General features: G+C 41.7%; 1 protein-coding gene and 1 long non-coding RNA gene across 10 annotated transcripts in view; one reads left to right on the top strand and one right to left on the bottom strand.

Annotated features, from left to right (window-relative positions):
• TJP1 (tight junction protein 1) overlaps positions 1-26,632 on the top strand; it is a 404,161-nt gene that overhangs the window by 5,362 nt on the left and 372,167 nt on the right. For all 9 annotated transcript variants that reach the window (XM_060755771.2, XM_060755764.2, XM_060755762.2 and 6 more), the window contains exon 2: positions 1,072-1,225. In XM_060755771.2, coding sequence (XP_060611754.2) covers positions 1,072-1,225 — 154 coding nt within the window. The remainder of the gene's footprint in view (positions 1-1,071; positions 1,226-26,632) is intronic.
• The window catches only part of LOC137097600 (uncharacterized), a 50,891-nt gene that overhangs the window by 5,230 nt on the left and 19,029 nt on the right, over positions 1-26,632 (bottom strand). The window lies entirely within an intron of this gene.

The following is a 26,632-nucleotide window of genomic DNA, read 5'->3' as shown; positions in this document are numbered from 1 at the left end:
TGGATCGTCGATGTTGCAATCCCAGGTGACAGCAGGATTAATGAGAAACAACTGGAAAAGCTGACAGATATAAGGATTTAAAGATCGAACTGCAAAGACTCTGGCACAAACCAGTAAAGGTAGTCCCAGTGGTGATCAGCACACTAGGTGTGGTGCCTAAAGACCTTGGCCTGTACTTAAACATAATCGGCGCTAACAAGATTACCACCTGCCAGCTGCAAAAGGCCACCTTACTGGGATCTGCATGCAATATTCGCCGATACATCACACAGCCCTAGACACTTGGGAAGTGTACGATGTGTGATCAGGGGCGGCTCAACCCATTACGCAAAGTAAGCATTTGCAGTATAGTTGATTTTGCACAGGGGTGCTCTTGAGGCGCTCTTAGGGGAAAACAGACCTTGACATATGCGAGTTGTAGTTACTGGGATGTATAGTTCACCTAAAATCAAAGAGCATTCTGAACTCCACCAATGATGGAATTGAACCAATCTTGGCACACAGAACTCTCATGACCAACAGAAAATATATATCAGTGATTGGTTTGGAGGGGGGGGGGGGGTGCCAAAATACTGTTTGCTTACCGTTGAAAATTACCTAGGGTCGCCTCTGCGTGTGATCCAATACAACATCCAGCAGAGTGTCTGCTGTGGATTCATCTTGTTGTGTTTCTAATAATAATAATAATAATAATAATAATAATAATAATTTACCAGACTTTCTTCTACAGTGTAGGTTAGGCATGGGCAAACTTGGGCCCTCCAGGTGTTTTGGACTTCAACTCTCACAATTCCTAATAGTCTCAGGTCCTTTTATTTCCCCTCTCAGCCACTTAAGCAGAAAAGGAAAGGGAAAACAAAGGGACCTGAAGCTGTTAGGAATTGTGGGAGTTGAAGTCCAAAATACCTGGAGGGCCCAAGTGTGCCCATGGCTGTGCTAGGGGAATATGACATGGTTAAAAAAAAAAAAGCAAAGCAGAAGTCCAAACATAAATGCCAGATTTTCAATTTAGCTGGTGACTTTGAACACCCAATGCCAACTAATAAAAAGCCTGTTTTGATTCTTACCCAGGTGTATTAACCAGGAGCTTTACTGATGAAAATTCCGAGACTTCCAAACTAAGAATAGAATCAGAGATGGACTTCCATGAGCACAGTGAAGCCAGCGATGTGGAAGGAAACTCGTTGGCTGATGACCAGATCGACCATTCATTCAACAAATACAGGTTAAATATTCGACACTATTTGAATTAATTTCTGCTTTATTTATTTCATGTCAAAAGCATTACATAAATAAGTATAAAACTGATAAAACATGGTACTGTTTTTATGATGTTATGTTTTATTGTGATATGTTTCGATTTTGTTTTGTTTTATTTTATTGCATTACGTTTTAACTCTGTGCTCTCTGGGCAAGTCCCTTCAGGGAGATGGAGGTGGGATATAAAAATAAAATAATTATTGTATTGTCGAAGGCTTTCATGGCCGGAATCACTGGGTTGTTGTAGGTTGTCCGGGCTATATGGCCATGTTCTAGAGGCATTTTCTCCTGACGTTTCGCCTTCATCTATGGCAAGCATCCTCAGCGGTAGTGAGGTCTGTTGGAAGTAGGAAAATGGGTTTATATATCTGTGGAATGACCAGGATGGGACAAAGGACTTTTGTCTGCTTGAGCTAGGTGTGAATGTTTCAACTGACTACCTTGATTAGCATTTAATGGCTTGGAAGTGCCTGGGGGGAACCTACAACAACCCAAAGTTGTTGTTGTTGTTATTATTATCATTATCATTATTATTATTATTATTATTATTATTATTATAAAACAGAGGGAGCACAAGAGGCTAAATAATTTTAGACCAAAAACGGGTGACAGAGACTGCATTGTCTGTAACTTTAAACAATTCTTCCTCTGTGCATGAGGCAGGGCATTGTGGGCAAGCATTCAGGTGTGGAGTTGGTTATTTTCCTCCGTAGTCGCACAAGGTGGAGGATTCTTCTAGGTCAGTGGTTCTCAACCTGGGGTCCCCAGATGTTTTTGGCCTACAACTCCCAGAAGTCCCAGCCAGTTTACCAGCTGTTAGGATTTCTGGGACTTGAAGGCCAAAAACATCTGGGGACCCCAGGTTGAGAACCACTGGTCTAGGGCTTTATAGGCTAAAGCCAGCATCATGAGCAAATGCCATTTTGCCAGGTTGTCTTTTGATCTGCCCACTCCACTTCTGAGTCAGTTCAGGGACTTCCAAGTTGCCCATTCTTGGTTTGTCCATGGAGGAAGACCCTTGGGGGGGGGGGGGGGCATCAAGTTGGGATTTCCTGGTTTAGCTGCCCAGAGGGATACCCTTACTGTTGCTTGGGGAACGCCAAGAGGAGTAGCAGTTCTCATGAAGCTTTCCTTGATTTGAGTCTACTGGAAGGAGGCAGATAGCCATGCAGTGGATGGCTTTCGCAGTGTTCAACCTTATTTCTCTCACAGTTAGCAGCAACTTGTATTATATTCAACCACAGATGTCTTTTTTGGTGTGTGTGTCCTCTAGATGTTCAATTGATAGGATGAATACCTTATTCTTTCTGTTTTTATCATGTCTATGTGGAAAAAGAAGAAATGCCTTTGGACTCACGGCATAGCCATATTTCCTGGAAGGGTGTAGCAGTGGCAAAGGACATGCAATACTAGTTTTGGAGTGCTGAAGGAGTTGGGGGTGTTTTTGCACAGTTTGGGCTGTTGTCAGTCATGGACTGATAATAAATACATAAATATATTTTTGCACATACCTATATTCTAAATCAGTGGTTCTCAACCTTCCTAATGCTGTGACCCCTTAATACAGTTCCTCATGTTGTGGTGTCCCCCAACCATAAAATTATTTTCGTTGCTACTTCATAACTGTAATTTTGCTACCATTATGAATCATAATGTAAATATCTGATATGCAGGATGGATTTCCATTTGCTGGACCAAATTTGGCACAAATACCTGATATGCCCAAATTTGAATACTGGTGGGGTTTGGGGGAGGGGGGGATTGATTTTGAGTTGTAGTTTCTGGGATTTATAGTTCACCTACAATCAAAGAGCATTCTGAACTCAACCAATGATGAAACTGAACCAAACTTGTCACACAGAACTTGCACGACCAACAGAAAATACTGGCAGGATTTGGTGGGCATTGAGCTTGAGTTTGGGAGTTGTACCTCACCTACATCCAGAGAGGACTGTGGACTCAAACAATGATGGATCTGGACCAAACTTGGCATGAACACTCAATATGCCCAAATGTGAACATTGGTGGAGTTGGGGAAAATAGACCTTGACATTTGGGAGTTGTAGCAGCTGGGATTTATAGTTACAATCAAAGAGCATTCTGAACACCACCAACAACGGAATTGAATCAATCTTGGCACACATAATTTATTATTATTATTATTATTATTATTATTATTATTATTATTATTATTTACATTGCTTCTACCCTGCCCTTCTCACCCCCGAGGGGGGACTCAGGGCGGCTTACATGGGCAACAATTCAATGCCATAATATCAAAGCAACAATATAAAATAAAATACATAGAAAATTAACAATAACATTAATTAAAATCACATATTCGTATACTAACATAGTCGCCTAATCAAAATCACATATCGGTTTCCTATTGTCATAACTCTCATGACCAACAGAAAATACTGGAAGGGTTTGATGGGCATTGACACTAAGTTTGGGAGTTGTAGTTCACCTACATCCAGAGAGCACTGTGAACTCTGACATGATAGATCTGAACCTAACTTGGCACAGATATTCAATATGCCTAAATGTAAATACTGGTGGAGTTTGGGGAAAATAGACTTGACATTTGGGAGTTGTAGTTGCTGGGATTTATAGTTCACCTTCAATCAAAGAGCATTCTGAACCCAACTAATGATGGAATTGGACCAAATTTCCCACACAGAACCCCCATGACAAACAGAATATATTGTGTTTTCCGATGGTCTTTGGCGACCTCTCTGACACCCACTCATGACCCCCAAGGGGTCCTGACCCCCAGGTTTCGAAACACTGTTCTAAATGGTCTGCACATAGACCCAAGGAGTTTTTAAAATGACCTGTTTTCAAAATGGAACTATTTTGTTAGGAATGTTTTATATCATCTGTAACCAAGACCAATTCTCTAAATGAATGATTGATCTGAATAGTCTCTCCTGAAGCAAAAATCCAGAGACAAACGTCATTGCTCTGACCTCTTCCCCACTCTAAGTATAGAATTCATATTCCCCATATCATGACTCCTGGCAGTAGGGCTGCAAACACATTTGCCACAGAGCTATGCTTATTAAACTACAGGGCAGGTTGCTTATAGGAATAAACTAATTAAAAATGTGCCTCAATCTTTTCTTAAGCATTGCATCAGAACAGGAGAGGATAAATAGAGACAGCCCTCAAGCCCACGCGCGGTGGGAATGCTACTTAATGACATTGAAATAAATAAATTAGATTAATCCCAGAAAAGAGACATTAAGCTGTGATCCAGCTCTTTTCTTGAGCTACCCCTGCTGATTTCAACCAGACTTGGCACGGGGAATTGATCTAAATGGGTCCTAGAACAAATCAAACATGAGCTTTCCCTAGAAGCCAGGATGACTAAATTGAGACTGCTGTGCTTTGGACATATCATGAGAGGAGATGACTCAATAGAAAAGACAATAATGGTTGGAAAGTCAGAAGAAGAAGACTGCAACCCAGATGGCTAGATTCAAGCAAGCAACTCATGATTGCCCTAAATCTGCATGACCTGAGCAGACGGTTGAGGATGTGGGGACTAGGGTGTGGTTTCTGACTCTGCTTGGAGCTGTCCATGGTGCTGACTCTCCTGTCTTCTATATAAATAAAAATGTAATGTTCGTTTGTGGGATTAACAGAATTCAAAAACCACTGGACAAATTGACACCAAATTTGGACACAAGACACCTAACAACCCAATGTATGTCCTTCACTCAAAAAAAATAATTTTGTCATTTGGGAGTTGTAGTTGTTGGGATTTATAGTTCACCTACAATCAAAGAGCATTCTGAACTCCAGCAAAGACTGAATTGAACCAGTCTTGGCACACAGAACTCCCATGACCAACAGAAAATACTGGAAGGGTTTGGTGGGCAGTGTCCTTTGGTTTTGGAGTTGTAGTTCACCTATATCCAGAGATCACTGCCAACTCAAACAATGATGGATCTGGACCAACTCTACACGAATACTCAATATGCCCAAATGTGAACACATTTGGAAGGAGTCTAGAGTATATCCTAAAGTGTCAATACGTTCAGTTATATGCTGCATAAACCAATACTTTCTTCTGGACCAGTTTAATTTCATGACATCCGGGTTATAGAATATTGATAAGGGAAAGATTAAAGTTGAGCTTGGAGACTGGCCAGGTTTTCTAAAGCAAAAATGGATTGATTCTTTTCATTCAGAGCACTGAAATGCCATTCACATAATTCTGTGTTTATAGACTTTATTTTGTAACTCTGTGCTAAGGCGTGTGGCAGCAGAAAGCATTCCTTCTGAAAGTCAATTATAGGCATGCTGAAGGTGTTTAATAAGAATTTTGTTCCTTCTGTTATGGAAAAAAGTAGCCTGCTTATAATACTGAAACTTGAGTGAGATCTCCAGGAAACTGTATCTATAAAAATGTCAAAAGAATATAGCATAACTCAGAGCCAAGCAAATATGCCACCCACACAGCCCTGCATAAATTCCCACACAGCTGAAAACCAAGGTAACGGTTTCTCTTATCAACCCAGCACTCAACCGGAAGGTACCAGTTTTGCCTATAAATAAAAGCATACACAGGCATTGGCGGTGGCTGGGAGGGCCTTCGCACAATTAAGACTCGTTCGCCAGCTGCAACCGTACCTCGTTAAGTTGGATCTGGCCAGGGTGGTCCATGCCTTAGTCACCTCCAGATTGGATTACTGTAATGCACTCTATGTGGGGCTGCCCTTGAAGATGGCCCGGAAATTCCAATTGGTACAACGGGCGGTAGCCAGGTTACTAACTGGTGCAACTTACAGGGAACAGTCAACCCCCCTGTTTAAGGAGCTCCATTGGCTGCCGTTCATTTTCTGGTCCCAATTCAAGGTGCAGGTTCTTACCTTCAAAGCCCTGAATGGTTTGGGACCTGCCTACCTTTGTGACTGCATGTACCAACCCACATGATCTCTTCGATCATCTGGAGAGGCCCTGCTCTTGCTCCCTCCCCCCTCGCAGGCGCGATTGGTGGGGACAAGGGAGAGGGTCTTCTCGGTGGTTCCGACTCTGGAACTCACTTCCCAAGGATATCAGGCAAGCCCCCACATTGGCAGTCTTTAGGAGGAGCCTGAAAACGTGGCTGTTACAGTGTGCCTTCCCGGAATAAGGAAATAATTCCCAGCAATATGTCCTCAGAATGCACTTACTCTATTGGATTGCGTTGGACTGCGCTCCCCTCACTTCTTTAAAACCCTCCTACCAGATATATCCTACCTTTGTTCATGCCCAGCATTTATTTTTTAATTTTAAACTATTACATTTGGCCCGGCCATAGGTTTTTAAATCTTTGTGTGTTATTATTTATATGTGACTTATATTCATTGTATTTTTTTTTTGTTTATTGCTTTTTTGTTATTGATGTGTTGTTGGGCTTGGCCTCATGTAAGCGGAGTCCCTTGGGGAGATGGTGGTGGGGTATAAATAAAGTATTATTATTATTATTATTATTATTATTATTATTATTATTATATGGAACCAAAAGGAATACATTGGAAATGGCAAGGATAGTCCCAAAGAAAAGGCATCTCTGACAAACTAGCTGTCATTATTTTTGCCTTTTTATGGGAATGCCTTGTGAAAATGTCAGTGTGTGTTGGGAAGAATGTCATTTTTCAGATTTCTCTAAAAATTAAATCCCTGCATTGGACATAGGGGAGGGTACACCTCATCTCAATAATGATAATCTGGTCCCTACTAGATCTTTTGGATTCCAGCCTCCCCTGTCCCCATCCAACATGACCACTGGAATGAGCCAGGCAATGCTCTGAGAGAGGGATGATGCCTATGGAGAATCATTTGTCTAGATCCTGGTTCAGTTCCAGTTGCCCTCCCTGTACTTGCCTCATCACGGGAAGTGCAGGACTGGAGCCACATGGTGTTAAGTACCCTTCAGGGATTTATACCTTGATCATGCCCTCTTCCTGGCCCAGTGGGTGAGGGTGGCTGGCACAAGGGGAATTACATTGTAGAAGAACTTGTGGGCAGGACTGGGGGAATCTTCTAGATTCGATGATATCAACAGCCTGGAGGTTGTCTTCTACAGTCTTAGATGACTGTCAGGTCATTACCATGATCACTCTCAAGGCAGTATTGACAGACTTTGATACTGGCTGTGCTGGTGGTGTAGTGGGTTAAAACACTGAGCTTACTTACTGGAAGGTCGCAGGTTTAAATCTGGGCAGCGGCGTGAGCTCCCACTGTTATCCCCAGCTTCTGCCAACCTAGCAGTTCAAAAACATGCAAATGTGAGTAGATCAATAGGTATCGCTCCGGTGGGAAGGTACTCCATGCAGTCTTGCCGGCCACATGACCTTGGAGGTGTCTGTGGACAATACCGGCTCTTCAGCTTAGAAATGGGGATGAGCACCAACTCCCAGAGTCGGACATGGCTGGACAATGTCAGGGAAAAACCTTTACCTTTACTACTACTACTACTACTGCTACTGAGAATAATAATAATAATAATAATAATAATAATAATAATAATGAGTTTTGGAGCACAAGACTCCTGACCTCATAATCATGTTAAAAAACAAAGTATGGATTGTCGATATTGCAATCCCAGGTGACAGCAGGATTGAAGAGAAACAACCGGAAAAGCTGACATGATATGAGAATTTAAAGACTGATCTGCAAAGACTCTGGCACAAGCCAGTTAAGGTGGTCCCAGTGGTGACCAGCACACTGGGTGCAGTGCCAGTGGCCTGTACTTAAACACAATCGGTGCTGACAAAATTACCATCTGCCAGCTGCAGAAGGCCACCTTACTGGGATCTGCACACATTATTTCCCAATACATCAAAGTGTCCGACGTATGATCCAGCAGAGTGTCTGCTGTAAACTCATCTTGTATTTCAAATAATAATAATCATCATCATCATCATCATCCCCTTGGAGGAACTCAGGGTGGTTTCCAACACGCATGGCAAAAATTCAATGCCAATAGACATATAACAGATTACATCAAAACATGACACATCACAGAAAATAGGACAGTTATTACTATAAACTTAATATCAAATAAAAATTAACCAAAAATAAAACTGAACAATCCTAGCAGACATAAAAAATGAAACCAAACAATCCCAATAGACATAAGCTAATCAGTTCCTATACTTCATTGGATTGTTAGGAACACAAAGATGAAAATTAAAAACTTCAGTGGGAACTGAGAAGAAGAAACCTTGAAAGACCTTTCCCTCCACTTTTCTTATTTTAACACTATCTATCTTTCTATCTATCTCCACACACATCACTATAGAAACGTATGCAATTTACATAACTTCTATTTAGTTATGTTCTTCCTAACCGAGAACAACACGTTAGCCATGGACTGTTATTCCTGTTGCTTTCGATTAGAGACAGTTGGTGAATGACTCATATTTGAATGCAATGGGAGATACCCCCGTTGAAAACTATAGCTCGTGCTAGGTTATCTACTCATTTTATTTATTTATTTATTTACCATATTTTTACCCCACCCTTCTCAACCTCGAGGGGGACTCAGGGTGGCCTCACATATTTGCAACAATTCAATGCCTTAAAATAACATACAATTGGTAAACACCTACATTAAAAACCAGAGAGTCAAAACAGCTAAAAAATAATTACATCAATTATTAAAATCACATAATCCAAAACTGTAATCCAGGGTCATTCCGACTGTCATTGCACAGATTCTACATTCATTTATTGCACTGCAGTTATTCTCCAAAAGCTTTGTCCCATAGCCATGTTTTAACTTTCTTTCTGAAGGCTAGAAAGGAAGGAGTGGATTGAACATCACTGGGGAGGGAATTCCATTGTTTAGGGGCCACCACTGAGAAAGCCCTGTCTCTCATCCCCACCAATTGTGCCTGTGAGGAAGGCAGAACTGAGAGCAGGGTCTCGCCAGAAGATCTTAATCTCCGCAATGATTCATAGAGAGATAGATATTCAGACAGGTAAGCTGTGCCAGAACCATTTAGGGCTTTATAGGATAAAGCCAACACTTTGATTTGTGCTTGGTAGCAAACTGGTAGCCAGTGGAGCTGATGTAACAGGAGAGTTGTATGCTCCCTGTATGCCACTCCAGTGAGAAACCTGGCTACTGCCTGCTGCACCACTTAAAGCTTCCAAACAGTCTTCAAAGGCAACCACACGTAAAGTGTGTTGCGTGGACTACCGTGGTCAAGTCTGATTTCCCAAGGTATGGGCACAAGTGGGACACTATTATTATTTGGAGCGTTCAAGGAGTGTGGCAAGTTATGAGTAACATGTTCAAACTCTTTGACTTAATCATGCAGGTAGATTTGAGAAGGATCGGGTGCATGCCCATCACTGTTTTCATCTATAAAATTGTGGTAGTTCTAATGTTTTAACAGGAGGGCCTTGAGTCAAAGTCAACAGCCATTGAAGTGCATTTTTATGTTTATGGTTTTGATTGCTTAACCTGAAATTTGCTCTCAAGTACCTCAGTAAAAAAATGTTGGTTAGATTGAGACTTTCCCTCTAAGTGTCATACGGATGGGTTGTTGTGTGTTTTCTAGGCTGTATGGCCATGTTCCAGAAGCATTCTCTCCTGACGTTTCACCTGCATCTATAGCAGGCATCCTCAGAGGTTGTGAGGTCTGATAGAAACTAGGAAAATTGGGTTTATATATCTGTGGAATGTCCAGGGTGGGAGAAAGAACTCTTGTCCATTTGAGGTAGGTGTGAATGTTGCATTTGGCCACCTTGATTAGTATTTAATGGCCTAGTAGTTCCAAGGTCTGGCTTCATACTACCTGGGAGGTGATTCGTAGGTCCGGATTGTTTCTTGTCTGGAATTTCCCTGTTTTTTGAGTGTTGTTCTTTGTTTACTGTTATGATTTTAGAGGTTTTTTTTAATACTGGTAGCCAAACCAGTATTTTTTAAAAAACTCACACCTACCTCAAACAGTTAAGAGTTCTTCCTCCCACCCTGGACATTCCACAGATATATAAAACCAATTTTTCAAGTTTTATTTATTTATTTATGACATTTATATGCCGCCCTTCTCACCCCGAAGGGGACAGAGCAGCTTACAAGGTATATATTACATACAATATATTATATTATTAGCATAGTACAATATCAGCATTAAACATTGCTATATTGCCTCCCCTCTCTTCACTCTGGCCCAGAGCGACAGTTGGTGCTGGGAGGAGGGATCTCTAGCTGATGACATATCCAGGAGACAAGAATATACCAAAGAATAGGGAAGGAATTGGTGTCTTACAACTATTCTTTGAGCCCTCGATAGCGCAGTGGGTTAAACCCTAATGCTGGCAGGACTGAAGACTGTCAGGTTGCACGTTTGAATCTGGGGAGAGCGTGGATGAGCTCCCTCTGTCAGCTCTGGCTCCCCAGAGAAGCCTCCCACGAGGATGGTAAAACATCGAAACATCTGAGCGTCCCCTGGGCAACGTTCTTGCAGATGGCCAATTCTCTCACACCAGAAGCGACTTGCAGTTTCTCAAGTCGCTCCTGACACACACAAAAAACCCAAGTATTCTTTCTCCAGCTTATAGACAAGTCAAGGTTGAGCTTCCCTTTGCCACAACATTCTTTCTTAAGGTCATGTCTTTTTAATGCTGTTCAAGAAGAATGGCCACCATAAGAAGCTTATTAACTGACCTTGATCCAAAGGGTTCTTGGTTTTGTTATCTCCGGCCACTAGATGGTACTCTATTAAAGTAATTAAATTATGAGAGTAATAGTCACTTCAGGCATATCTCTGAGATTCCGTTTTTTCAAGGGAGCTTTTTATTCATTTGCTGAGATGCTCACATATGGTATTCACCAGTAATGCAATCTTTCATTTTGCCTTATTAGACCGAAGGCCAAGCAATCTTAATACAGTCTTATTAGTCAGAAAGCCAAGCAATTTTAGTACAGTCTGGAGACGTTCATGTGTGAGACTGTGGGGGGAAAAGGAGCTGGAATAACCTCTGACAGAAGTTATGAAACAAAGATAGAATTATTATGATAGGAAATATCTGTGCGGCACTGATCCACACTGATAATCTAAACATCCATCTTCCCTATCTCAATGAATGATAGTTGCTAAAGTGCTTTTTCAGACAGATCTTTGTTGTGTTGGGTGCCTTCGAATCATTTCTGACTTATGGAAACTCTAAGGTTAATATATCATTGGGTTTCTTGGTAGAATTTATCCAGTTGGGTTGCCTATGCCCCCCTCTAAGGTTGAGAAATGATGACTTGCCCAAGGTCACCCAGTAAGTGTTCATAAGCAAGCAGGGATTTGAACCATGTTCTTCCTGACCTTTTTATCAGGTTCCATCATCTGCAAGGAACACAAAAGTTAGCTCTACCATCTTGGCCTATTAAGACGAAGGGATGAGTCATCCTACAGTCAGATGACTCTGGACGTCTCTAGGCAAGATCTTGTCAAATCAAGTGCAGGGAAATAATTCCCATTAAAAATCTGAATATCTTTGTAATTGCAACCATTGGGCATCTAGACAACCCTCAATCCATAACATTGTATTCAGCCTCCTGCCACTTTCTGCATTATTTGAATGGCATGATGTGTGTAATCAGGTCTATCTATCTATCTATCTATCTATCTATCTATCTATCTATCTAAATAAATAAAAATGTAATCCTCGTTTGTGAGATTAACATAACTCCAAAACCACTTAATGAATTGACACAAAATTTGGACACTATACCCCTAATAGACCAACAAGTGACTATCTCTTATAAAAACACTGAAAACACAGCAGAAGAGACTTAAAAAGCAAAAAAAAAAAAAAAAACCCCAAAGAGATGCTACAGTGCATGGCAACCAACACACACAATAGCATATCCACACTCTCTTACGGACGACAGCTCCCAGAATCCCCTGGACCAGGCCCTTTAGGAGAGGGTGGTGATCCAAATGCACTGCTCATCTTCATTTCTAAACCGAAGAGCCGGCGTAGTCCATAGACACCTCCAAGGTCATGTGGCCTACATGACTGCATGGAGCACCATTACCTTCCTGCTGAAGTGACACCTATTGATCTACTCACATTTGCATGTTTTCAAACTGCTAGGTTGGCAGAAGCTGGGGCTAACAGCAGAAGCTCAGCCTGCTCCCTGGATTCAAACTGCCAACCTTTGGTTAGCAAGTTCAGTAGCTCAGTGGTTTAACCCGCTATACACACACACACACACACACACACACACTCACACACTCACACAGTTTTATCTCCCCCGAAGGGATATGTGGTACTGTCTGGTGAAAAAGTATGGAGGATTTGAACTAGTAGCTTTAGGTCATAGATTCGTGAAATCTTTCTGATCTTTTTCAGGATCACAAAGAAATGTGTAGTATTGTGTACAAACATCCTCTTTTAGAAACAATGGAAGGCCTCAATGAAAAAACAAATCAGGATTTTTCCAGTTTGGAGAAATAAGCCAGTAACAATGGCTGAGCTTTCCATCCTTCCTAAGGGTCATTCCGTATTCCAGACTTTAATAAACAATGGCATCTTAGAGTTGGAAGTGACCACAAGCGTCATCTAGTCCAGCACCAAGCCATGTAGAATTTTTTTGCACTGGATTTTTTTTTTGGCTTCTGCCAAATAATGTTAATTGAAGATATCTGTCTCGTACTGTTCCTCATATTCAAACTGTATGTCATTTTTCCGGATGGCACAATCCTGATAGAAACACTGAAAAGCTGTCTTTGCTCTTCTTACGTGATCATTAGAACAGGACACTCTCCAGGCAGAATGTACTGTTCTGATGGCCAGACTAAAGCAGCAGGGACAAGTTTGCACTATTTATACCAGGCCTGTTCCACGTCAAGCTTTAGTCTCCTGTAGCAGTGCTCAGATGCCCTGCATGTGACACCACACGCTCCATGTGGGATTTTGGGTATCATTCTGACAAGCTAGGTTTCACCTGACAAAGTTTAAGTATCCCATGGTAGATATGCTCTGTTTGGAATTCTGCAGGGATCCACCCAAGCCAGGCTCTTCATGTATTACTTTGTTCCCATGACTAAGCTTTTAAATGACATTGGGGTAACATGCAGCCCCTAATGGGACTGGTTTGGAATGGTTTGTTGCGATAATAAATGCTTCATTGGGCCAGGGGAAATTTCCATCCTGCCTTAAGCAGGCGGTGGTAAAACATCAGCTAAAGAAGTCTTCCCTTGACCCGACTATATGTGACAACTACAGACCTATTTCCAACCTCCCTTTTTTGGGCAAGGTTCTGGAGCGGGTGGTTGCCTCGCAGCTCCAGGGATTCCTCGATGACACCGATTTTCTAGATCATTCGCAGTCTGGCTTTAGGCCTGGGCATAGTACCGAGATGGCTTTGGTCGCCTTGGTGACCTCCGTAGGGAGTGTGACCCTGCTTGTTCTCTTGGACATCTTGGACATCTCAGCGGCTTTCAATACCATCAACCATGGTATCCTTTTGGGGAGGCTCGCTGGGATGAGACTCAGAGGCACAGTTCTTCTGTGGCTCCGGTCCTTCCTGGAGGGTCATTTCCAGTCAGTGAAGCAGGGGGACTCCTGCTCGGACCCCTGGCCATTGATTTATGGGGTCCTGCAAAGATCCATTCTGTCCCCCATGCTTTTTAACATCTACATGAAACTGCTGGGAGAGGTCATCCGGATTTTTGGAGTACGGTGCCATCTCTACGCAGATGACACCCAACTCCACTACTCATTTCCATCAGACTCCAAGGAAGCCCCAAGGATACTGGACCAGTGCCTGGCTGCTGTGATAAGCTGGATGAGGATGTACAAGCTGAGGATCAATCCTGACAAGACAGAGGTCCTCCAGGTCCTCCAGGTCAGTCACCCATCTGACTGGGGTATTGGATGACAACCTGTGCTGGATGGGGTTGCAATCCCCCTGAAGTCATAGGTCTGCAGTTTGGGGGTCCTCCTGGACTCAGCACTGACGCTTGAAGCACAGGTGTCGGCGGTTGCCAGGAGAAACTTCGCACAATTAAAACTCGTGCACCAACAGCGACCATACCTCGTGAAGTCTGACTTGATGTAAGACTGTAGGATTTATATAGCAATATTAAATGACCATTCACAAGCCAGTTTTGCTTTGAAGTGGATATATTGCATGTATCTCTGCAGCAAAGAAAGACACTACTGACTTTTTCCCTCCACCACTTCCTTTTATACACCTTTCCTGCCCATCTCCCCCTCTTCTCAGTTTCCTTATTAGAACTTGTTGCTTCACAAGTTCCAATACAAGGTTTCCAGCGCCCTCTGCTGGCTTCAAAATGTCACAGAATTGATTCAGTCAGGAGGTCACGGAGGGAATTTGTGACGTCTTCATGCCATCAGAAATTGACTCCTGACACTTGACCATGGTGGTCCATGCCTTAGTTACCACTAGACTGGATTACTGCAATGCACTCTACGTGGGGCTACCCTTGAAGACGGCCCAGAAATTACAACTTGTTCAACGGTCGGCAGCCAGATTAATAACGGGGGCAACTTACAGGGAGCAGTCAACCCCCCTGTTCAAGGAGCTCCATTGGCTGCTGTTAATTTTTCGGTTCCAATTCAAGGTACAGGTTCTGACTTATAAAGCCCTAAATGGTTTGGGACCCGCCTACCTTCGTGACCATATCTCTCTCCATTAACCAGCAGGAGTTTGGGGAAAATAGATCTTGACATTTTTGAGTTGCAGTTACTGGGATTTATAGTTCACTTGCAATCAAAGAGCATTCTGAACTCCATCAACCAAACTTGGCACACAGAACTCTCTTGACCAAGAGAAAATACTAGAAGGGTTTGGTGGGCATTGATATAAAGTTTGGAGTTATAGTTCACCTACATCGAGAGAGCACTGTGGACTCAAACAATGATGGATCTGGACCAAACTTGGCATGACTATTCAATATGCCCAAATGTGAACACTGGTGAAAATAGATCTTGACATTTTGGAGTTGCAGTTACTGGGATTTATAATTAACCTACAATCAAAGAGCATTCCAACAATGATAGAATTGGACCAAACTTCCCACACAGAACCCCCATGATCAACAGAAAAATACTGTGTTTTATGATGGTGTCTGGCAACTCCTCTGACCCCCCACCCCCACCCCCCGGGTTGAGAAACACTGATATAGAGAATATAACTGATTTTGTGTTGTTCTTATTCATATATGAAACGGAATCATGTTTATGTTTTTAGTGTATCCCTTGGGGAATGCCACATTGGGATTTTAAAAACAGATAAAAGAAGTGATGTTCTGTTAGCATGTGGGGCTTTGTCTCCTAATTTGCCTTGACTTTTAATATGCTGTAAGCCACCTTGAGTTTGAAGACTGGTATTGAATAAATGAATAAATAAATAAGAATAATGACAGCAATACTAATAATAATAATCACTACCAACTTCTTGGGAGCAAAGACATGCCTCTAAAATGATATGCATACTAAAGACACAACATAAATAAAGATATCCACCCAATATTTGCAAATCCACCAATAGGTTATCCAAGGTACTGCATTTGAAATGCTAGAGAATCCTGTTAAACATAATGTTTTAATCTCTCTAAACAGGATAAATTAACTGCCTCTTTCCCCTCTCCCCAGACTTTTTCTAGACACTAAATTTAAGTAGAAGGTTAAGAGAGAAAGATGAGAGGCTTATGTTCCACATTATTTCATCCTTCCAGGGCTTTTCCAGGGCTGGGAGATGATGGGGTGGAGAGAGAAGCAGATGAATGAATATATAACTAGTTCATTTCAGAAGTGAGATACTGGGAGAATGGTGGGGTGGGCAGGGAAGTTAACATCCTTAAATTAATGGTAATACCTGTCAGTTCCCAAGACAAATGTAAAATTCTTAAGCAAACCTGACATTGTTCCACATCAGCAATGCAATGTTATTCATGAGTGCCCTACATAAATTTCCATCAACGGACCAACCGCGGTTGTTACTGTTTCAGGCTCATATGCTTCCTTTATCTACCGTTTGTCACAGATGGTGAATGTCAAGGTTCAAGGAAAATTTTCTTTCAATGTAGTCATGAGATGAGGGCAGATGGGGGAGAGAGCTGTAGTTTGTACCTTAACACAGGCGCAGAATAGACAAAGTGTCCTGGAGAAGAAGTTACACTCTAGGACTAACATTTCTTTTTAAAATACTGTCTCTTATTATGACCAGGCTGTATTATTTACTGAACAAATTCACAGGAGCCATGATGCCTAATGGCTACAGCAAAAATGCTATACAATGTATAGTAAGTGACTTTATTTTGCATATGGAAGTCATCACTCAGAACTGCCCCCGCCAGGACACCTATGAAGGCCATCTGTCTTATCACTTTCAAAACTAACCTTGTCTATGAAAGTCTTTGGCACTGTAACTAAGCTTATATAATCGTAGTTCAAACTCTACACCTCTTGACTTGGAAGTGAGTTTTACTGTATTCTGCAACTGTGCACTTGGTGTCTTCTGTTCTGTCGCACGCTAGGCTTGAAACGAATTGCTTTTAAAACAGGACATGCAACTTTAGCCCAGCAGGAAGCCAGGGAGCCCGAAGAGAAATTCCTTAGGTTTTTCACCATAAACAGTCTTTAGAGGACTTGTGAAATATAACAAAGTCTTTTATTGGTGAACGATCAACAGAAACTTCCTTTGTCTTCAAAAGGTTAAACAAATGCTTCCAGGCTTTTGTGCAACTGGTAGCTTCTAACTGTTACTTTTACTCTAAAGGAAAATCCCTTTCCAAACTTCTCCCAGGCTAACTGTGAACCTAAACCTAACTGATGTGGGCTCCACTACTGGGTTGAACTGCATCTCAAGCACCAAGTGGACCTACCAGTAGGCCTGTAATCACTTCAGCTGGAGTTCTTAGATATTCAAAGCTGTTTTTCCCTCCGAAATTCCTCAGAGCTTTAGGGCTGTTTCCCTGGGAATCTTTGGGAATCCTTTTGCTGTTAAGACTGTTCTCTCCCGGGAGGTCTTAAGGGTTGAAGCCTCTGTACAGGAGAAGTCTGTACACATCCTGTACATTGATTTTCCTTGCTGAGACTGACTGAAAATGGCTCCCTTCCCTTCACAATTGTCCTGAACAGAGGGTGGAGCCAAACTTAACGATGATGGACAGGGGGCCTGCCCTATAACTGCAAACTTTAAGAGGAAGCCACCCTTCTGCAGAATCCCAAGCCTTGGGCTGCAAGCAAACACTTAATACAAGGCAAATAAAGTGGGAGCTTCTGGTACAGCTGTACCAGCACATCTTCCCTCTCAGGAGTGCAGTGAATCTACTCCAGGCTTGATAGGAGCTACTTGGGAAAAAAGGTGAAATACCTGGGGGTAGATATACCAAAAAATCTCAATAATATCATACCAATGAACTTTAATTGTCAATGGAAAATATAAGCAAACAAATTAACACATGGGGAAAGAAATTCCGAGATATATCCACAAGGTTAAAAATTTATAAGATGAAGATTTTGCCCAATTTCTTATTTTTGTTCCAAACCCTCCCAGTGAATACTCCTAACAATTTGCTGAACAAATGGGACAACTCTATCAAAAAAATGGGTAGTGGGAGGAAATAAAAATAGAATTGCCAACTTTCTATATTATAGTAAACAAGAAATGGGTGGATGGGGGGCTCCCTCTTTGGAAATATATTACGAGGCAAGTCAGTTAGCAAGATTATTAGAATTTGAATTGGAAGGGTCAAAAAGATGGGTGCAAATAGAAAAGGAAGCAAACAGTTGGCAAAGGGGAACATATATGGGAGAGAGAATAGACAGAAAAGACTTAAAGAACTTAAAAGTCGGCCCCTGCTTATCAACAATGGTTAATTTGTAAAAAATGGCAAAATAAATTATAAATAAACAAAATTAACCCTTTCCCATTAGAAACCTTGGAAAATAAGGACAAGACAATCAGGAACCTAATTAGGGCACTTCAGGAAAATGGAATTAAAAGGATAGGGAACCTCATGGAACCCAATGGAGAAATAATATAGTGGGATAAGATAAAAGACAAATGTGGTCAAGGAAACTGGGTAGCATGGTTAGGCCTGTCCAGTAAAGCTCAGGCCATGAAAAGATGAGAAGTAGCAGAAACCCCACTAGACAGAATAATTAAAAGGAAAGTAGAAATAGACAAAGGGATTATTGGGCTACTGTATGAGGAACTAGTCACCTTAACTTACAACACAAAAATTGGAAACAAGAGAAAAACTTCAGTGATAAATTAATTGGGTCTTGGATTGACAATATTCATCAAAATTAAACTTATGAGGATCAAAGAAACCCAAAGGAAAATAATTTCTAAATGGTATAGAACCCCCATCCAATTAGCACACATAATGGGAAATATCTCAAACAAATGTTGGCACAACTCCGGGGATATAGGTTCATTCTCCCACATGTGGTGGGATTGCAGAAAGATTCGGAACTATTATGGTAAAATAAGAACTGTAATGGAAGATATGGTGGGTTTATCTATCAGAACATATAATTAATGATTTCATCAATCAAAGGAAAAACAAGTACACAAATAATCAAATAGAACAAGACTGGTTTAGGAAATGGTCTGTGCTAGTTGACAAAATAGATGGAGATGACAGATATAGCATTTTGAAGCAGGCTTTCCACACGGTTAAATTGATGCAATGACATAATTCAGGACACAGCCTATCAGTCTAGTTGCAGATATGTTTGAGATACTTTCCTCTGTGTGCAGATGACACAGGGCATCTTTCTTACAATCAACAGCAGGCAAGTGTTGTTCTGAGCAATCCCAAATTCTCATGGAGTCTGAGATCATGTGGTCTGCAGCCCCTCCCAGAATCTCTCAGGAAACATAGAGCAAAAGAAGCTGCCTATCAGAACATACATACAAAACAGTAAGCAAACAGAATCATAGATTAACAAATTACTAGAGGTGTTTTGAAGAAGGTTGTAATTTCCAACACCTGCAAACTCAGGATTGTGTTGATTCTGTGGTGTAAGATAAAATAAACCACGTGCAGTTCACGTTTGATCAGCCCACACACTGTGTTACCAGAGAAAGAAAATATGCCATGCAGGTGAACAGTAAAGAACAAGTAGTTTACTCTTTGTAGCTCAGAACAACATATGCACAACGTGACCAGTTTCATCAAGTCCTTTTTATGAGAGAATTAAAAAGGTTTTTCTTTTGCCCATGTGGATAAACTCCTTCAGCAGTTCATGAAGCAAGGGGACACTCCAAACTCTATCTCTTCTTCTCTCTTCAAACTGTCTCTCTGTCTGCACCTGCATAGCTCAAGCCTGAACAAAAATGTAACCGTATCCAAAAGTCCCAGACTCAGCCTACTCCCTAGCATTGGCCAATCAATCAGCTTCATGCATTCTATTTTACAGTTGACACACAAACACATTAATAGATTCCACTGATTAAGTTTACCCATCTATAATATGGTCTTCCTTTCTTCCTACCACCTTCAGCTTAGATAAGCATTATTATAATCTTTTTCAGTTGGTCACATCATTGTTCAAAGTACAACATTTTGGCTTCTACTGAGACTTCAGGCCGGACTTTTCTTTCAGACCCATTTACGTGTCTTCTTTGTATCCTGTCATGCCTTTTTATGATGCTTTATTTGTAGAACTCTCCTCCAGTATCACATTTCAGACAAGATCCTGTCACCTCTCTTCATTGTTGAACTTTCACAGAAGTCAGAAAGCGGGTTTGGCATATTAGATAACTCCTTTGAAACTCTGAAATGAAACCCAGACCTCATTCACCAGACTTCCAACATGGAATTAACTTACTTTCACTCAACTGTGTGTAAGATTGCAATCATAGTTTTTTTTCCTACCCTCCTTCACAAAGAAGCCATTTCATGCTTCTGTTTGGTATCTACTGTCCATTTTGTTTCTTTTCTCTTGTTTGTATTCTCTCTTTTTAAAAGATATGAGCAGACTTCAATTTACTTATGTTACTAGGTATGAAAAATGCAGAACCTGCTGCTGTAAATATTTAAGTAAAAAACCCAATTTGTGTGAACAATATGATTGTTTTTCAGTGAATCCCCAAATCTTTACGATATAGTCATTAAGGGCTCAAATTGACCCTCCCCCTTACCCTAACATTACTGAATAATAGATTTTATTATGATTTAAATACCACAGACTATCTTAAATATGTTTTCTGATAGATCTGGGGCAGTACATCCCTTCTGGACATCTATCTCCAGAATTACATTGAGAGGAATAAACAGCTGTCGGGAATATAAATGCGAAATCATCAGAATGCTGACTCAGTGCCGTGGAAATCACAATATGTTCGTACAGTGTGAAGGTAACATGTCAGATAGCAGCTACTCAGATTTCCCTTCTTTGTACACCTCTAAACCCCAAATAAAAAGCTAGAACCAGAGCAGGGAGTTCAAAACAAACAGTGTTGGAAGGTAAGCTTTTAGAAACCTCTGGGTTTTCTAAATGCAAACATAAACAGCTGACATGAATCATCTACCCAAGATGGGCAGATTTCAGATATGTGGGATATGTTTTTTTAAAAACTAGAGTTTATCTACCTTGGGAAGTCAGACTTGGCCACGATAGTCCTTGCTGTGGTTACATCCCGAATAGACTACTGCAACACGCTGCATGTGGGGTTGCCTTTGAAGACTGTTTGGAAGCTTCAAATGATCCAATGGGCGGCAACCAGATTGCTCACCGGAGCAGCATACAGGGAACATACAAGCCCACTCCTGCGCCAGCTCTACTGTGCTCGGTCTGCTACTGAGCACAATTCAAAGTCCTGGCTTTAGCCTATAAAGCCTTAAACGGTTCTGGCGCAGATTACCTATCTAAACATATCTTCCCCTATGAACCATGTCAGAGTTCAAGATCATCTGGAGAGACCGGCTCTCGGTCCTGCCTCCTTTCCAGAGGTGACTGGTGGGGATGAGAGACAGGGCCTTTTCAGTGGTGGCCCCACTGCTGTGGAATTCCCTCCCCAGGGATATTAGAACAGCCCCCTCCCTCCTGAACTTCCGTAAGAGAGTGAAAACATGGCTCTTTGATCAAGCCTTTGGAGAACCGTGCAAAAGACAGATACAGAGTTATGTGCAAGGACTATTGGAATTGGGTCAGACTTGGATGGCCCATGAGGTTTCTTCCAACTATGATTCTATGAAGAAGACCCATAGATCCTTGTTCAGCCTTGTTGGCTTGTCTCAGTGTATATTTTTTTGTAGATAAACTTACAGGTAGGGAGTTTGCAGATGGTTTGAAGATTGGTCTGAAGGGTTGCTCGTGATGTGCCTATTAATCCCACTGTCCCCACTAGTAAAATCCCCAAAGCAGTTACTCTACTCCCAACTCAAGAATGGGAAACATAATGTTGGTGGACAGGAAATGAGATTTAAAGATGGGTTTAAAGCCAACCTTAAAAACTGTGGCATAGACACGGATAACTGGGAAGTCCTGGCCCTTGAGCGCTCTAATTGGAGGTCAGCTGTGACCAGCAGTGTTGCAGAATTAGAAGAGGCACCAATGGAGGGCAAAAGGGAGAAACATGCCAAGAGGAAGGCGCATCAAGCAACTCTGACTGGGACCACCTTCCACCTGGAAACTGATGTCCTCACTGCGGGAGAACATACGGATCAAGAATAAAGCTCCACAGGCACCTATGAACCCACCACCAAGACTTGGTGGAGCGTCATCCTCGGGCTACGTGAGATTGCCTAAATAAGTAAGTAAGTATTAGTAAGATTGGTCTGGTATTTCTTCAGTATGTCATAAGTATTCAGCTCCCATTTCTGCAGCTCTAGAAGTAGCATTGGTCAATGTCCTGATGTGACTTCCAAGTTTAACCAGAGTCAGTGAAGGGGAAAAGAGCCGTCCAGAAAGTAAAACCACAATTTGTGAACCAAATTTGCTTTCCTTTAAGTCAAACAAATATTCTAAAGTGTGCCTTTGCCTCCTCAGAATTGTTTTTGTAAATAAAAGTGCTGATCTCTCCCTTCTGCCCATCTCCTCTCTGGTCTCCGAGGCAATTCTTTATGTAATTTTACTCCCTTGGGGACAGCAGTCTAAGACTTACCAGGGGCATGTTCACGAGGCCTTCAAGACATGCAATGCTGCCTTGTGCCCTTGGCTCTTTGGCTTAGCCAAAAGGAGAAAGTCTATTTTCAAAACAGTTGGCTTTGGGCATGAATTGAGTAAAAATGGACATGCAAAAGAGAACGAGACACAGGTTTGCAAGAGAACATTTGGAACATCTCCCCTTTTGCATTTGAAATGTGACACGGTGGGACATTTCTGCAAACTGGAATAAGTGAAAAAATAAAAATGGTAGAAGAAATTAAAAATGACAGAATATATGTGTGAACCAGCATGAAAAGAGATATTTTAACTAGTTGGAGAAGTCCAATGAAAAGACCCTATTTTGAAATTTTATCTCCAAGTGCAAGCATTTTTAGTCACTGGGATTCTTCTCGAGATTGGTGTTGTCCTCTGAAGGCCCAGTGTATCTTTCCTGCTGTTTGATGTGGTTCAGCCAGATGAAGATGCGGGGTTTGGGGGTTCAGGGCCGGATGGTTCTGTAGGTGAGCAAATAGAGGGGGTTTTAGAGCAAGCTGGTTCTGTAGCTGAGGGAACGAAAGGGGTTTTGGAGCGAAGGGTTTGTTGAGACAAAGTGTGAAAGTGGAACTGTTTTGGAAGCCAACAGGCAGGGAGGGGAGGATAATATTAGTTCATCTGAGGAAGCAGCTGGCTTAGACAGAGATACCAGGCTGCTTCTGAGGAGGCAGAGATTCAGATGCAGGAAAACCTGTGGGAAAGAGAGGCAAAAACAACCTCTCAAGGTCAAAGGAATGCATTCATGTTTTGCAGTCCTTAAATTATTGAGATTGCTGTTAGGATTTTAGATCAAGCAATGTCGTCACAGGAGTGAGGAACTCCTGTCTTGTTCCTAGTTCATGCCTTAATTCCAGATCCAAGATTTTGCTTATGTTTTGCTGCTTGTTTTATGGATTCATGTTCATGTTTTAACCCTTGGTTTTTGGAATTACCTATTGCCTTTGGGACTTGCTTTCTTCATTGACTCTTGGACTCTTACCCTTCTATTTGCTTAAGGAGCTTTTGGCCCTTTTTATATGTGTTTTAATTAATACACTGTTTAGTACCAAATTTAGTTTCTTGGTGAGTGCTGTGAACAAGGTGAACTGCTGAGGTTCAACACCGTTCTTTGTTGATTCTGCAGGTATCTTTGGCATGGGTAAGCTACTCTGGAGTTCCACAGAAATGTGGGGAGTTCTTCAAAATTTAATCTGGATGCAGTTTGTGACTTTTTCCAAGAAAGGTAGTCTCCTTTTGCTAGCTGTCAGAAATTTTGTGTTTGTGATGGTATGTTAAAAACTCCCGACTAGCAACCATACAGCCATTCTTAATGCATGATGTTGTTCTATCTCTGTGGCCAGTTATCCCTTATGTGATTCTCCCCGCCATTTTTTAAAAGGATGAAATGAAATGGATACTAAATAATGTATGATATATGCATACAACAAACTAGCTTCCTTCCCAGCATGGAATCTTGGGACCTATAATTTTGTGAACACAGATGACAAATTCTGACTAGCACTATTTTATTTATTTATTTATCCTATTTATACCTTGCCTTTCTCTACCCCAAAGGGGACTCAGAGCAGCTTACATATAGGTACATTCAATGCCTTAAAACACAGACAATTCCAGTAACATTAAAATTATATTTAAATTAATATAATTTTAATTATATTAAAATTAATTTATTATATTAAAATTAATGCATATTAAGCATTTAAATGTTTAAAAGCATTACATTCAATGTAAAATCATGCCACCTGTAATTGTAATCCAAAGACGTTCCATAGTCATGGCACATATTCCAAATCTGTTATTGCACTGGACTATTCTCTGAAAGCCTGATCCCAAAGCCAAGTCTTTACTTTTCTTCTGAAGGCTAGGAGGGAGGGGCTGACCTAATGTCACTGGGGAGGGAGTTCCGTAGCCAAGAGGCCACCACTGAGAAGGCCCTGTCTCTCGTCCCTACCACTCGTGCTTGTGAGGAAGGCAGGACCGAGAGCAGGGCCTCCCCAGACGGACTTAATCTCCAAGGTAGATCATAGGGGAGATACGTTCGGACAGGTAGGCTGGGCTGGAACCGTTTAGAGCTTTATAGGCTAAAGCCAGCACCTTGAATTGTGCTCGGTAACAGACTGGCAGCCAGAGGAGGTGGCACAACAGGAGAGATGTCCTCTCTCTGTATGCCACTCTGGTGATCAAGCTGGCTGCTGTCTGTTAGACCAATTGAAGCTTCCAAACAGTCTTCAAGGGTAACCCCACATACGGCGCATTGCAGTAATCTATATGGGATGTAACAAGAGCATGGACTACTGTGGCCAAATCTGACTTCCCAAGATATGGGCACAGCTGGGCACAGCTGGCACACATGTGTTTTGAGGGAGCTCCATTATGAGTAAGCTAGCATAAAACCAACATGTTTGTGGCGCAAGTTGTGCGTTTTAAGAACAGTGGTATAGTTATGGCAGTGACTTTACATCTTGAAATTATATAACCTGAACACTCTATTTGTCATAAAATCAAGGTGATTTGTTCTGGCAGTGGGGTTTCTCTGCATGGTTGATCTGTCAAAAAAGGGATAGGATCTGGTCATTTTTCAGACTATAGTGATGAGTAAATATTTTCTGTGGTGTAGCAGTTACAATGTTAGACTGAGACTTGATTGAGCCAAGTTCTGATCTTTGTGTGTATGTGTGTGTGTACCTTCTAGCTGGATTTCATATGCAGAGGTGGTTTTGCCAGTTCCTTTGGTTGGGATTCAACCCCACACTGCCCAAGTCTCAAATCCGAATGAGGAACTGGTTGAAAACTGGCTCCTCTGGCTTGAGCTGAGGCCAGGGACCAGAAGCGGGGAAAAGCTGAATGATTTCTGACTCACTTCATAAGTCGTAACAAAATGGCGGAAAAAGCTTTGGAAGGGCAAAGGGACTTCTGGTTTTCCTAAAAACTTCAAAATCTCTTCAAAAAGGTATTTTTTCTGACTTTTTTCCGAGCTACGAAGATTCTGACGTTACCTAACCATACCTAATCTTTACATACCTTTTGTATCCTGTTTGTTTTTGGATGCTCTGTTTGATTTTAGGGTAGTTTTCCCTAACACCTTTCTCTGTAATACAGCTCCTGACACCTTATTTGGTTGGCAGTCTTCCATCCAAGTATTAACCCTGTTTAGCTTTCATACAGGATCTAATGATAATATTAAGAAAAACATATTATTTATTTATTTATTTAAAACACTTATATTCCGCCCTTCTCACCCCGAAGGGGACTCAGAGCAGAGCACAACATATACATGGCAAACATTCAATGCCTGGGTACAATACATAAACATTAAAAAAAATTTTATCTAAATATTAAAATACACCATTTAAAATAAAACAATTTAAAACCGTCCTAGCCATCCGCATCAAATCCAATTGGCCCTGTCATCTTTCCCATTGTCGCTTCATTGCCCTGTCCCGAAAGTTTGGTCCCACAGCCAAGTTTTTACATCGTTCTAAAGGACAGGAGGGAGAGGGCTGACCTGATCTCACAAGGAAGGGAGTTCCATAGCCAGGGAGCAATCACCGAGAAGGCCCTATCCTTTGTTCCCACCAATTGCGCCTGTGACAATGGCAGGACGGAAAGCAGGGCCTCCCCGGAGGATCTTAATCTCCGCAATGGTACATAGAGGGAGATGCGTTTGGACAGGTAATTTGGGCCGGGGCAGTTTAGGGCTTTATAGGCCAAAGCCAGCACTTTGAATTGTGCCCGGTAGCAAACTGGCAGCCAGTGGAGTTGGTGTAACATGGGAGTTGTATGCTCCCTGTATGCCGCCCCAGTTATTAACCTGGCTGCCTCTCGTTGGACTATTTGAAGCTTCCGAGCAGTCTTCAAAGGCAACCCCATGTAGAGTGCATTGCAGTAGTCTATCCTAGATGTAACGAGAGCATGGACCACCGTGGCCAAGTCTGACTTCCCAAGGTACGGGCGCAGCTGGCGCACCAGTTTTAAGATTCTGCAAAGTTTCTCCCTGGAAAGCAACCTTGCTGCTGACTTCCAGCATTCTAGACCAGTCAGCACAAAGGCACCGAAATTGACAAGAAATATGGTGGGGTTTTTAAATTAATGAAGTTAATGAATTAATGTTACTGCAGTTAAATAGCCTGCACAGTAGGTTAAATCATTTTTAGTCTCTTGCTGTTTTAACTAGTTTCTTTCTGAACCTGCTTAGAAGCTGGGATGTGGAATGAGTGTTAAAGATCATTTTACAATACAA

Source organism: Anolis sagrei, chromosome 9 (genome assembly GCF_037176765.1).
Source record: "Anolis sagrei isolate rAnoSag1 chromosome 9, rAnoSag1.mat, whole genome shotgun sequence".
In the NCBI taxonomy this organism is placed as follows: Eukaryota; Metazoa; Chordata; class Lepidosauria; order Squamata; family Dactyloidae; genus Anolis; species Anolis sagrei.
The sequence above is the reverse complement of the archived record's forward strand: the minus strand, read 5'-3'. Positions and strand labels throughout refer to the sequence as shown.